This window comes from Sturnira hondurensis, unplaced genomic scaffold (genome assembly GCF_014824575.4).
Source record: "Sturnira hondurensis isolate 20B ecotype Veracruz unplaced genomic scaffold, ASM1482457v3 Scaffold0014384, whole genome shotgun sequence".
NCBI lineage: Eukaryota > Metazoa > Chordata > Mammalia > Chiroptera > Phyllostomidae > Sturnira > Sturnira hondurensis.
Window position 1 is genome coordinate 4,958,025 of NW_028087015.1, and position 14,657 is coordinate 4,972,681.

General features: G+C 40.9%; 1 protein-coding gene across 3 annotated transcripts in view; it reads right to left on the bottom strand.

The window, feature by feature from the left end:
• Positions 1–10,778: 10,778 nt before the first annotated feature.
• IPO11 (importin 11) overlaps positions 10,779–14,657 on the bottom strand; it is a 185,143-nt gene continuing 181,264 nt past the window's right edge. For 2 of the 3 annotated variants that reach the window (XM_037062876.1, XM_037062880.1), the window contains one exon: positions 10,779–12,148. In XM_037062876.1, the coding sequence (XP_036918771.1) occupies positions 11,984–12,148 (165 nt within the window). In that variant the 3' untranslated portion in view covers positions 10,779–11,983. The remainder of the gene's footprint in view (positions 12,149–14,657) is intronic. The other variant, XM_037062878.1, reaches the window with a different exon arrangement.

A 14,657-nucleotide genomic window follows, 5' to 3' on the forward strand; every position in this document is an offset into this window, starting at 1 on the left:
CCATAGGCAGTGCCCAGTGTAGCAAGGAAGGCTGCCCTGCTCGGGTGATTACATAAGGCCTCGCCCCCCCCTTACAACTTATCAGGGGCCGAGAGCAAAGAAGTAGGGCCAAAATGAAAGAACAGAATAAAACCTCAGAAAAAGGGCTAAGTGATGAGGAGACTGCCAATCTGTCTGATGAAGAATTTAAACCCCTGGTAACCAAGACGCTCACAGAACTGATTGAGCTTGGTCGAAAAATGAAAGGGCAAATGAAAGATACCCAAAATGGAATAAAACAAAATATTTAGGAAACCAAGTGACAGGAAGGAAACCAGGACTCAAAGCAATGATTTGGAACAAAGGGAAGAAATAAACATCCAACTGAAACAGAATAAAGAAACAAGAATCCAAAAAAGAAAAAAGATGAATCTCTAGGACAACCTGAAATGTTCCAATATCTGAATTATATGGGTGCCAGAAGGAGAACAGCAGCAGCAAGAAACTGAAAAGTTATTTTAACAAATAATGAACGAAAACTTCCCCAGTCTGGCAAAGGAAATTGACTTTCACAAAGTCCAGGGAGCCCAGAAAGTCCCAAAGAAGTTGGACCCAAGAGAAACACACCAAGGCACATCATCAGTAAGTTACACAAGATTAAAGACAAAGATAATATTAAAAGCAGCAAGAGGAAAGGAAAGAGTTACCTACAAAGGAATGCCTATAAGGCTATCAGCTGATTTCTTAAAAGAAACCTTGCAGGCAAGAAGGGCTGGAAAGAAGTATTTGAAGTCATGAAGAGCAAGGACCTACATCCAAGATCACTCTGTCCAGCAAAGCTAGCACTTAAAATGGAAGGGCAGATAAAATGCTTTCCAGATAAAGTCAAGTTAAAGGATTTCGTCATCACCAAGCCATTATTATAGGAAATATTTAAGGGACTTTTCTAAGAAAAGAGAGATACAAAATATAAATGGTAAAATGACAACAAACTCACAACTATTAACAAATGAACCTGAACAAGTAAAAGAAAGAAAAACAACAAAAACAAAAACAAACCAAACAATAGAACAGGAACAGAATCAGAGAAATGGGCATCACATGGAGGGATTTCAGTGGGGACGGGGACGGGAGGAACGGGGGTGGGGGGAAAGGTACGGGGAAGAAGAAGCATAATAGGTAGGGAAAGGTCAAAAGTGATATAGAAAACAGAGAACTCAAAGAACTTATGTACAACCTATGGACATGAACTAAGGGTGGGGGTGTTGGCGGGTTGGGGGGTGCAGGGTGGAGGGGGGATCAAGGGGGGAAAATTGGGGAAATTGTAGTAGCACAATCAATAAAACATAACTAAAAAACACTCTACCACCCCAAAAGCAACTGTATCAAAAGCATATTAGCATTTTTTCAATATTAATAATTCCTCACCTAGTAATTGTTTCTAGCAATTTTAATGAAATTCTGAGAGGTGGAAAATTTAGGATTAAGGATGTTCATCATAGTAATATGTTCAGAAAGGTGACAGTTAAATTATGATGCATCACTAGAATGAATTTTTATGCAGATACTAATTATAAAAAGGATTTATTTATTTACTTTAGAGGGAAGGGAGGGAGAGAGGGAGAGAAACATCAGTGTGTAGTTGCCTCTCATTTGGCCCCCACTGGAGACCTGGCCTGCAACCCAGGCATGTACCCTGACTGAGAATTGAACCAGCAAATGTTTAGTTTACAGGTCAGAGCTCAATCCACTGAGCCATACCAGCCAGGGCTAAATATGCATTTTTAAAGAATACTTCAATGCCATGAGAAAATGGTGCAATGTAACACTCAGTGAATAAAAGGGCTGTAGACTAATAAAAACTATGATGCTAGTATGATCCTAATTTGGTGGCATGTGTTTCTATCTACATATAGTGAAATAAAATAAAATACAGCAAAATTTAACTGGTTATCTCATAGTAGTAAGATTACTATGGGCAATTTATATTTCCTGCCCTATACCTCACTGTAAGTTCAACTGTTTACCATGAACACGTTTTGCTTTTATAATGAGGAAAATGTTATTAAAAAGCAACTGACCATATAATTTGCTTGAAAGGTTTTTCTTCTTTAATCAGTTTTTCAATTGCTATTTCTAAATTATTTCAGAAACAAAATTGTTAGTCTCTGGAAGAATTTTCCCCTTTTTTCAGGTTATGAAGATAACGAAAGGCCAAGTGAAGAGTGCGCTGGACTGTTTCGGCTCCAGCATATAAAGGGCTCAGAAGTCCTCACTCCAGTCTTTATGGGAAAAAAACTGAATATTGAAAATCGATGGCGTCTCATCAGAACTCATCAGAGAACTGAGTTTGCAGGGCAAACTGTCACTGGAAATGTGGAGAAACAGGCCAATCCAGAGTCACAGCCGAGGTCTGTTCACCTGAGGTGCTGCAGAGCTAAACTGGGAGCACCACCGGGGCCCCACCGGGTTCTCATGGTGGAGTTCAGAGAAAGATCCCCTCATGGTTCTGGCAGGTGGAGGGAAGAGGAATGTTTGTGAAATATGCCCAGAGCTTTCTCCCTAACAGAGGCCCACCTGCTCCCCAGAGGAAAGACTCAACCAGAGCCTGGTCCTAAAGCCATGGAAGGAAGGGATGACTCTCAACCAGCCCCTTCTAGCCTTCTAAGAAGGATGGAAAAGCTATCTAAGAAGTGACACATGTGAAGGTCACAGACCAGAGAACCAAGCCCAGTGAGGGACTTCAGATTTGATCATAAGATTAGAGTACACTCCTCTCTCACACCACCAGGGCTCCAGTAGAATGGGGGCTGACCCTGAAAGAGCTACCAGACACAGCCTCTCTCCGAGAAGTACTCAGGAAAAGCCAACACCTTGAGAAGAAACAAAAACTAGGAACGCAGAGGAATGTGAAACCTCTGGCACCAACCTCAGCTACAGCAACTATTAAGCACAGACGAACTCATACCAAGATTAACATAAATGCTCACATTACAAGACTATGTATCTCAGTTTCTATTCCCAATACAGTGTGTCCAGTGTTCAGCAAAAAAGAAAAAATTACAAGGCAAGCAAAACATGCAGGCTGAGCTCTGTGATCAAACAAGAAATCAGAGATGATCTCAAGCAAATAGACCAAGACTCATGTATAATACAGATGTCAGAATTTTCAGACAGGGAATTTAAAATAACTATCATTAATATGTCAAGGGCTGTAATAGAAAGAGAATATGCAAGAACAGATGAGTAGATATTCTAAGAAAGAATCAAAAGTAAATGCTAATATTCAAAAACACCATGACAGAAGTAAAGCAAAAACATGACACCTAGGTATATACATATTCAATCAACAGAAAATCAAACACAAAGAGAAGTATGTTGAAAGAAGTCAGAGGACAAAGGTAAAATCATTTTACCTTTACAAGAACAAGGATAAGAGTAACAGTGGGTTTCTCTGTAGAAATCATACATGCAACAAGAAAGTGAAGAGAAGGATTTAAAGTGTTGAAAGAAGAAAAACCACTCAACTAGAATTCTGTATACAGCAAAAGTATCCTTCAAGTGCTGGAAACAGCCTGAGTGCCCATCAGCAAATGAGTGGATCAAAAAACTATGGCACATTTACACAATGGAATACTACACAGCAGAAAGAAAGGAGCTCCTACCCTTTGAGACAGCATGGAGGAAACTGGAGAGCATTCTGCTAAGTGAAAAAAGACAGGTGGTGAAAGACAAATACCATATGATCTCATCTGTAAGTGGTACCTAATCAACAAAACAAACAAGTGAGCAAAATAGAACTCTCTGGTTCTATTGGACATGGAAATAAAGAACTGACAGTAACCAGAGGGGAGGGGGAGGGGGATAATGGTGGAAAGGAGGGGAAGGGTCATCAAGGAACATGTATAAAGGACCCATGGACAAAGACAATGGGGCAGGGGGGATTGAATGTGGGGGCTGGGGGTGGGTAGGGCAGGGGAGAGTAATGGGGGAAAATGGAGACTTTAGTTAGACAACAGTAACAGAAACTTTTTTTAAAAGTGAAGGATAAAAACTTTCACAGACAAAAACTGAGGGAACTCACTGCCAGAAGATCTGCCCTGCAAAGAAATGTTAAAAGGAAAATTATATGGCCAGAAATTTGGATCTAATAAAGAAAGGACGAGTGTTGGGGAATGAAGGTAAAATCAAGTATTTGATTTTGTAAAAGCCTTAAAAGATAAAGTTGATGTAAAATGTAACTGTTTAAAACAGCAGTAATAGTGTATTGGGGGTAATGGCAGATAGGAAAGTGAAATGAGTGTCAGTAGCATTAGAATGAGAGGGAGGAATGAGGAGTCCTGTTGTAGATACCTTCAGTACACATGAAAAAGGGTTATTTTTAAGGTTGACTTAGTTTAAACTGTATATTGTAAACCTAGGCAACCACTAATACTTTGTAAAAAAAAAACCCTGAAAGTACATTGGAGGTGGCACCAGGGACCCAAGGCCGTGGGCCTCACCTTTCCGGGGTTGATTCCTCATCTATGAAATGGTATGGTTAGATTAGGTATTCTCTCTGACTCCCTTCCTGCTCCAAAATTACATGAGTAAAAAATATAACACAAATTACTTCCGGCCAAGATGGAGGTATAGGCAGAAAAACTGTACCTCCTCGCACAACCAAATTTAAGGACAACAAAGATTTAGAAACAAAAACAGAACCAGAACAGACAGAAAACTGAACTGTACCAAAGTCCAACAACACCGAACCATTCATCTAGACCGGTAAGTGGGGCGGAGTCGCTGGCCGTTGGTGAACAGTCCTGGCAGGAAGAGGCGGTGGTTAGCGGACCCGGGCAGGCATGGGGACAAAACACACAAACCCAGTAAGGGTTGCAAGGTGGCTGGCTGACCGCAAACACACATTTGCCTGCAGATAAACCAAGCAAAAAATGGTCAGTGACACAAATCTCCCAACCCAGGGCCCTAGTGATGGGAAATAAAGCCTAAAAGCACCAATTGAAAACACTTGCGGGGGTTGAGGTGCTGAGAGACCCCCTGCCTCACAGGAGAGTCTGTTGGAAAGACCCACAGGGTCCTAGAACATACGCAAGACCACCCACCCAGGAACCAGCACCAGAAGGGCCCAATTTGCTCGTGGGAAACAACCGAGGGGACTAAAATCTGAGAGAGAGTGTGGAACAAGTGCCATTGCCCCTCTCTGACCCCGTCCCCATATACAGAGTCACAACTCAGCCACTGGGTTGCTCCGCCCTGGTGAACACCTAAGACTCCGCCCCTCATACATAACAGGCGTGACCAGACCAAAACATTATGGCTCAATCAGAAGAACAAATCAAAGCTCCAGAGCAAACACTTTTAAGCGACCAAGAGATAGCCAACCTTTCAGATGCACAGTTCAAAATACTGGTGATCAGGATGCTCACAGAACTGGTTGATGTTCGTCGCAAACTAAATGAAAAAATGAAGTCCACGTTAAGTGAAATGAAGGGAAATGCACAAGGATCCAATAGTGATGGAAAGAAAACTGGGACTCAAATCAATGGAGTGGACCAGAAGGAAGAAAGAAACAACCAAACAGAAAAGGATGAAGAAACGAGAATTCAAAAAAATAAGGAGAGGCTTAGGAAGCTCCAGGACATCTTTAAACTTCCCATCATTCGAATTATAGGGGTACCAGAAGGGGAAGAGGAAGAGCAACAAGTGAAAACTTACTTGAACAAATAATAAAGAACTTTCCCAACTTTCCTTCTGGCAAAAGGAAATAGACTTCCAGGAAGTCCAGGAAGCTCAGAGAGTCCCAAAGAAGTTGGACCCAAGGAGGAACACACCAAGGAACATCATAATAATATTAGCCAAGATTAAAATGGAGACAATTCTAGAAGCAGCAAGCATAAGGGAACAGTCACAAACAAAGGAGTTCCTATAACACTGTCAGTTGATTTCTCAAAAGAGACCTTACAGGCAAGAAGGGGCTGGAAAGAAGTATTCCAAGTCATGAAATGCAAGGACCTACATCCATCTAAGGTTGCTCTATCCAGCAAAGCTTTCATTTAGAATGGAAGGGCAGATAAAGTGCTTCTCAGATAAGGTCAAGTACAAGGAGTTCATCATCACCAAGCCCTTATTATATGAAATGTTAAAGGGATTTATCTAAGAAAAAGAAGATAAAAAATACAAACAGTGAAAGGACAGCAAACTCACAGTTATTAACAACCACACCTAAAACAAAAGCAAACTAAGCGGACTCCTAAAGCAGGAGTGGAGCCACAGAAATGGAGATCAGAGGGAAGGTTAGCAACAGGGGAGTGGGAGGAGGAGCGGGGAGGAGAAGGTACAGAGAATAAATAGCATAGACAGTGGGGAGGAAATAGGAGGAGGGCAATGGTAGTGTGGGAAATGTAGAAGCTAAAGAACTTATGACACATGGACATGAACTAAAGGTGGGGAATGTGGGGGGAGGGGGTGTGCAGGGTGGAGGGGAATGAAGGGGGGAAATGTGTCAACTGTAATGGCATAATCAATAAAATATTTTAAAAATATATAACACAAAGTAAACAAACAGCCTACCTTCTTCAAGAAAATCTACAAGTGATACCTACAAGAAAAGTACCTTTACAAAAGTACAAGGACTTTTAAAATAACCAGTTCTCTAACCTCTTACTTCAGTAAATTTGAGTTTCCACAGGGTTATCTCCTAAGAACAGGGTCTGGCAGAAGCGAAGCCTGCTTGAGCGTGGTTGGTAAGGTAAGAACATAGGTGCACAATTTAGTTTTAGTTTGAACACTTCACCTAAAAAGTTATATGGTGTACTTGTGTGTGCTATTGTTATGTGACAGTTACATGCTTATGATTCTATAATAAAAAAAAGAGGGGATTATTTGTATTGACCCCGTACAATAAACTATTGGATTTACTCACCTGGTTCAGCATTTCTGAATGCATTGTGCTATAGTAAAGAACCGATAAGGCTGAAAAGAAAAAGCCATTTCACGGTATTGATTTCACTGCAGAGACAGCACAAGAAATGTGCCTTTCAATCCAAAGAAGAAGTAAACCGAACCACTGTCCTTGCCTCAACAGAGCTCATAATTAGCTTGTGATCACTTCCAGGTCCGTTGACAGACTCTCCTTCCCCGGCTTGCCATCAATGCACTTCTGAGCTCAGCATACACATTTATGAGCTACGACTTCCCTGTCAATCAAAAAGTTTTGCTCTTCTGCATTACTGCTTGAGAAGCAGTGTTCATTAAAAAAGAAAAAGCCCTTTGTGGTTAGCCTAGAGAGCACTGTGGAAATGACCTGCCCCTTCTGATATGAGGTACTGATCTTGCATGAGGTAAAGCTGTTAAGAAATACTCAGTCTTATCTCCAGATTTGGCTGCTCTAACCCTTTGCAATCAAAGTCCCCAACAAGAATTCTACTCATAAGGCCAATTTCCAACTTTAAAACCATCTGCCTAGGGGCAGACAGATATAAATACTTTAAGCTTCACTGAACTCATACCTGTTCTAGCAGTTACTTGCATTCTATTTTTGCCCTACTGGGAAATAAAAGTGCCATGAAAATCAATGTTTCACCCTGAAGCTAAAAAGGGCCAGATGACCAGACATCGATACATTTCTCCCTGAATTAGTTCTCCAAAGCACACCTGGCTAAATAAACTCAAATAGGCCCAAATGAGTTAGATGCAGGCATTAGCTGGAACAGTGAGCAAATCTTGCTTTGTTAAAGATCTTTGGCTAATAGGGCACTCTCTGCCTAAGGTAAGAAACAATTCAAGAAAAAAATGCAGTCAATGACTTTTGTATTTTATCCAAGTAGTTCAACAATAAGGAGTCCCTCATGCCAGTTCACTGCCCAGAACTAAAAACAGAAATTCAAACCAACACCTCTGGTCCTTTTCCAGGGCATTCAGATACTTACCCCACGGACTCCAAAGCTCAACTCAAACAACAGCAGGGGACTGTGGGCAAATTCAAGTTGGATAACCAGATAGATTAGTCTGCACCACTTCATGGGACACTAGGTTCTGTCTAATTTGGATGCATGTGGGACAGCATGCAGTTTCATAAGGGAAGAAAGGTGACTTTAAACTGCCGTTCCATATGTCACAGTCCAATGGCAATACCAACATCAAAGCTTCACATTTAAGGAAATGATTTTCTTTTCTCTCCTCATTTTGCCAGTGGATATGGTATAGCTTTTCATCCTAAATCACACTAAAACACTCTAAAGCCAGGCCTGTTTCTGCCCTTTATGCTCAGCCCAAATATGATAAAGTATTATAAAGTTAAAAAATATTCCTGCATATTTGCTTCTTTGCCAACAGTTTACAAATTCAAAAAGGTTGTTTTGGTAATGAAATAAGTCAGGTGATGCTTGCCTTCATTACTTTACACTTAGCAGTGAGTTTCAGGTACCACCGGCATTCACAAAGAGCTACATGCCTATTAAAAACACAACGGGGTGTGGGGAGAGTGGCAGAGGGAAGGAGAAAAGAAGGGGGGAAGAGAAGTCGATGACTGTTGGCTAGGAGGTGTGCCCTAACCGCAGTAGAGCTTAAGAGACAAGACTGATGAAACTGCCAGGTTCAATATAGCTCTTACACTGCTCAGTCACACTACTTTTCTAGGTTAAAATAAAATTGCGGAACTCTTTTTGAATAAAAGGCAAGCTAGTAGTGGTAAACGGCTCTAAAGTAAAAAAAACAAAACCACCACTGGAAATTTCTAGGACTGTAAGGTTCTCTCTGAAAACTTGTATTTATCATGTTGCTTCACCTTAGCCATTGTCGCATCAGCAGAGAGACAACCGGAATTCACTGCCTCCGGATGTGCTGTCCGACAAGCAAACACTACTAATGAGGTCTGGCAGCCAGAGAACACTAACCTGGATCCAATCTCGAGAAAACAATTGGAGCGCTGCACAATAACCCACAACCTATGAGACAACTGTCTTGGGTTCTTTAGAAAAGCCAATGAAAAAAGACATGCAAAAAGGACTATTCCAGATTTCAAAACTAAACAGCCGAATGCAACGTGCAAATGTTCAATGAATTGTGGATGGTAAAACAAACAAGCATCATGTAGGAAACATCTTTGGGGCATTTGGAAAAACCAGAATTCAAACTGTTTATTAATGTTTCTTAGGCATACAGTAATTGGTGGATGTGTAGAGAAATGCTATTCTTAAAGGTATGCTGAAGTATCGGGGGTGCAGAGTATGCAACTTACTTTCAAATGATGCAATGGAATTAAGTGCATACAGTATGTATGTATGTATGTAGAGAGATAAATGTGGCAAAATGAAAGAATTTGGTGAAATCTAAATGACGAGTATCCTGGTGTTCATGATACTTTCAACGCTCCCACAGATCCAAATTCGTGTTCTAAGACTGGGAGAAGAAACTAATTTCGTCTTTCACGACATGCATCTCCTGTCTTCCTCATTGGCTCTCTGAAACAACGTTCACATTTCTACTCAGCTGGGATTCATCAAGTCAGAGGAACTGAAGCCCATTACCCGTAGTTGGTGAGCCTCATGTTTTAATTCAGGTTATTAGGAATTATTTACGAGGTTATAGAGCTTCCAACATTCTCAACATCTCACTGATGATCACAGGAGTTTCAAACAGGTCTAAGTCTGGAACCACAGAGCTGCCCAGTTTTAGTACCGTGACCTTTACTTTTCAATAACCTCAGCAAACCGTGCTGTTTGATAGCAGTTTTCAAGGGACACCAAAAGAAACAGGGCCAGCACCCTCCTCTTCCGTAAACAACCGTCCTCCCCGGGAGCTCCTGAACAGGCCCCACCACCAGAACGGCTGTTTTCTCACATCATGCTGGTGTGTTGCCACGGAATGGCGGAGTTCCGTGAGGTGAGTGTCCTGTTCTGGTCCCAGCGTTTCGCCGGGCATTGTGGCACTAAACAGAAACTCGGCATATCCCAGCTGAATAAAGGAATAGGTAAAATACAGACCCAAGGGGAAGACTTTTCCATGGAAACTGTAACATTTTTTAACATGTAAAGACATGGCTCCTCAAATGTGTGTGTATGTGTATGAGAGAGGGAGGGAGGGAGGGAGGGAAAGGAACAACTCACAAAAACTAAAATGTTGCTGTTAGCCACAGGGGCCTTCATCAGAGGGTGGGAGAACTCTGGAATGTGAAATAAGAGAAGAATGTGTATGGGACAGACCTTGTATCAGAAGCCACAGTTCAACTGGGGGCCTAGCTCAGTTGTTCGTCCAAAACCTAACAAGTTTGCTGGAAGGTTGAATTAATAAACAGAATTCTATAAAACAACAGTTATGTTTTATGTCTTAACTGAGAACTTAAAAATCTAAGATACATGGATTTTTTTCCTGAGCTATTCACAAAGCCTATTTTAACCTCTGATTAAAAAACAAAACAAAAAAAAAAGAACTCTTTCCCAGAGATAACTTTTTTATTTTCAAAGTAGCTATTTCAGTAGTATTTTGTATAACACTACAACATAATCTGTCCATAACTGGAAAGATGAGCATTTCACCATAACTGAAAAACCTGAGCATGTTTGAGAATTTCTGATAATCACTAATGAGAATAGTGCTTCAAATGAAAATAATTAGGTCAACAAAAAGAAATGAGTCTTAGATCTGTCTTGCATAGTGAGTAATAAAGATAAAGCAACAGCAAAGTAACGAAGCCTTTAGTCTTTAAATGAAAATAGAAACTGAAAGGGTAACTGGGACGGACCGACTTTTAGGACAGTGCCACCACCAGAGCATGAAAGTGTCCCTTTCAAATTCACTGGGCAATTTTTATTAACTCTTTTTTTTTTGGTGGAGAAAAATAATCAGACCAATCAAAGGTGGAGTATCTTTGGAAAATTTAATTTGGACTGTATTTCCTTTCTTTTGCTCACACATCCACGCTGCCATACTGATTCCACAGCTTACAAAGGGGCAGCAGCATACACTGTACCCCACTCTGCAGAGAAATGTTATTTTTGAATGTTTCCTTAAAAATGCTCTAAAGGTTCCTCACAATAAATGGCAAGCAGAACACAGTAAGGCTCTGGCTTCCCCCTTGGCCCCTTTTTTGGTGCTATGTGTTGGCGGAACAAGGAAGACTTGTGACGTCCGTGTTGGCACCCTGGGGACTGCTGCTGGGTCCTCCGAGGTGCAGCCTGGCACTCGGGAGCCTGTGCCCGGCACTCGTGGCTAAGTGCCCAATAGCCACGTCACAGCATGGGTCTTCTTGGTGTCCCCAGGGCTCCAGGCCTTCAGAGGAACAAAGGAACTAGGACCAAATCATGACTCGAGGGAAGTCTCCCTCCTGGTACTGCAGGCCTTACAGTGTGCATTTAAAGACTAAATGTAAATACTCCACATAAAATGAGGAAAAACATCCCTTTACTAATTCCCGTATCAAATTACTAGAATGAAAATAAAAGCATTTGTCTGATAAAACACATTTTCTGTGTCAGATGAAAGCAACTCACTTGCAGTGTGTATTTGTCACTATTTATACAGTGTTGCCTGGTACACAAATTTCTTTAATTGCATCTGAACAGCTTTGTCATTTTTCAAACTAGTAGTTTTATTAGCTTAAAAAGGGATAAGGCAGCCAAATTTAACTAATTTTGGTTGCAGAAAAGCATCTCAGATATTACCCTTCATCTTCTCAAACATTAAGAGCACATGATTTAAAAATAATCAAATAGTTTCTTCTCTTAACAGGAAACTAAGTGGCTACTGTCATGAAATCTATATCTAGTAAGCACAGAGTTCCTCATAAATATAAAATTAAATTCTTTTGAGGAATAGGTCTGTGATTTTAGCTATGTGGAATTTATATTTATTCACTGAATTTTGTAGTAAAAAAGTGTGGTCTTGGCTTCTATATTTTCCTACACAGTGTTTCACCACGTCTCAGCAGACTATTCCACACAGATGGCAGGCCGGGTTCCCTGGCTTGCGGGAAGGGGAGGCGGCCAAGCGTTGCCGTGTGCTCTCAGAAGCCCTGCAGAAACTCCTGGAGCTGGGTGACGATCTCTGTGTCCACTGTCTCCATGAGGGACTGGAAGCCTTGCTCTCCCAGTAGCTCCTGCTGGGACTTGAGCTTCTCGTAGATGAACTGCTGCAGGGACACTGTGTGCACTGGGTCCTTCAGGGCCAGCTGTGGGACAGAGAGGAGCCATACTGTATCAAAAGGGCAAAACAGGTCCCTCTTCTAAGAGACTAAAATTCCGCATAATCTCTTCCACAGCAACACAACTGCTTCTGCTTCCCTTCTTACAAGAGACTCTAAAACAGGCTCACTGTGGAAGTTTGTCAAAGAAATTCACTCAGTTTGTCTAACCTCAGTTTCCCAGGGCCTGAGTGTGAGTGGAATGATCAGCCGGGTTTTTCAACAGCTGAGGGTTCATCCATGTAGAGAACCAAAACTGCCACTAAGTATCTTAAAAGGAATACCGAAGAGCACTCGAACATAGCTGTCCAGGGTTCCTTTTAGGAGAACCAGGTACTCTAGTAGCAGTGAGGCCCTCAGGGCCAACGGGTCATCCACCCCACCCCAGATGGCTGTGTATTCACATTCATGTATCCTCTTCTGGTTTAAAAAGAGATATACAAGTAATGAATAAAATAAATAAAAAACAAAACCAGCTTAAACTCCTCCTGTCCCACTGGGATATTTGGAAACCAAAAGAAATACAATTAAATTAAAAATAGACCATCATTCCATTCCCTAAAGATAATAGTCAACAGAAAACATTCTGGCCTCTTATTTTTTCTGAGCCTGTGGCTGGACACACACACACACACACACACACACACACACACACACACACAGTACTGCTCTTTGCATTTGCATTATCACACAGAGAGAACTAATACAGTTTAAGAATTTTAAATCTGTGTCATAATGTTTTTGTTATAGACACACTGAGGTAACTACAGTTTAAAGACAACTGTACCTACGATTTTGCTGAATAATCGATCACACACACTGTTCCATGTGCCTGTGTTCCACACAGCCTTTGCTCTACATTTCAGAGTAATTCTTTAGGATCACTGTCTCAGAATTAGTAGACTGAAGGGCATAGACAATTTTATGACTATGATGTGTACCCATTTTAAAAGGTGTGTTTTCAGCTTGTGGTACTGTTGTTACTATTAGTGTTATCATTAAGTTCCTGGTGATTTAAAAACTCAAAAGTAACACACCATTGCTTTAAGCTGTACATCCCTCTCATTTTCGATAAACCTGATTACCTGCAAGGCTTAAAGTACACGAGTTTTTGTGCCCAATATGGCTGCACAGAATTTCTCTTTCCTTACTGATCCTCAGTTTCATTCTAGGTAGACGAAACAGCTGAATCACAGCACTGTTTGATCAATGTAAATAGATTTTAAAATAACGGCCACTAATGGAAAATGTATCTGAGAGGCAGCAGCATAGGTGGCACATATTTGCAGTTAACCCCTCTGTGACCACTCCTGAGCTACAGCACAAACTCGAGGCAGTGGCTTCATCCTCATCTTCCTGGAAGATGGACAGGAGAGAGGCCGCCAAACACAAGTGCAGACACAAAGAGACACAAAGCCCTACATTCACAAGCCTGAAGGTATCGTTCTATAACATGCACAGAAACTGGAGATGAATATTTAAAAAATATCTGTTCCTGTAAGCAACATACAGTAATGTTCAGCATTATTTTAATTACTAAGAAATAGGCCTCTTACTAAGGACGTGACTTTCTTGAATTATCTGCTATAAATGAAAAAGCAGCTGAGCTCTAAATCGATGTCCAACAAGTCACTCCCACTAATACAATAAAAATGGTAAGGTTTAAATGCTATTTTGATGCTATAAAAAATGTGAACAGTTAATTTATCACATCACCACACTTAAATTTCCAACAGATTAATCAACAGGAAAAGCATCACTATACTGAACCCACGAGGTATGGCATAATATTACACTAGTATATATTTTTTTATTTTAAAAAAAGATGTAATGTATATACATTTTTAGAGAGGGGTAAGGAGGGAGAAAGAGAGGGAGAGAAACATCAACATGTGGTTGCCTCTCACACGCCCCCTACTGGGGACCTGGCCTGCAACCCAGGCATGTGCCCTGACTGGGAATTGAACTGGCGACCCTTTGGTTCTCTGGCTGATGCCACACCAGCCTGGGCAATTTTTTAAAAAGTGTATTATTTATCATGTGAAATTTAAAAGGAGGGTTGTGGAGCGGAAAAGGGAAAAAAAGGGACTTATAATTTCCAACTGTACAGTCTACCAGAGCTTAAAAACAGACTTAAGTTTAAAGTAACCAAGTTAGCAAACAACAAACAAAAAGAGTCTATTTTGCTTTGTGGTAGATATTCATTAATCACAGCCATAAATACCGTCTTCTGAGGAAATAAATGAAACAGACCCTCTAAAGAAGAATCATTGCCACACATCCACTAAAAACCCAGACATCGTTTCTGTGAATGTAACAGTGCCTACAGTCAACAGAACTAAGAGACATGGAAGGCACTGATAGCATTTTCAAAACTGCCACTTTCATATAAAAAATTCCAAACTAACATAATAACCTGAATTATCTGATTTAATGTGAAAAAATATAGAATACCTACCATGTTTACCAGGTGGTACATATCCTTCAGAAAACAACT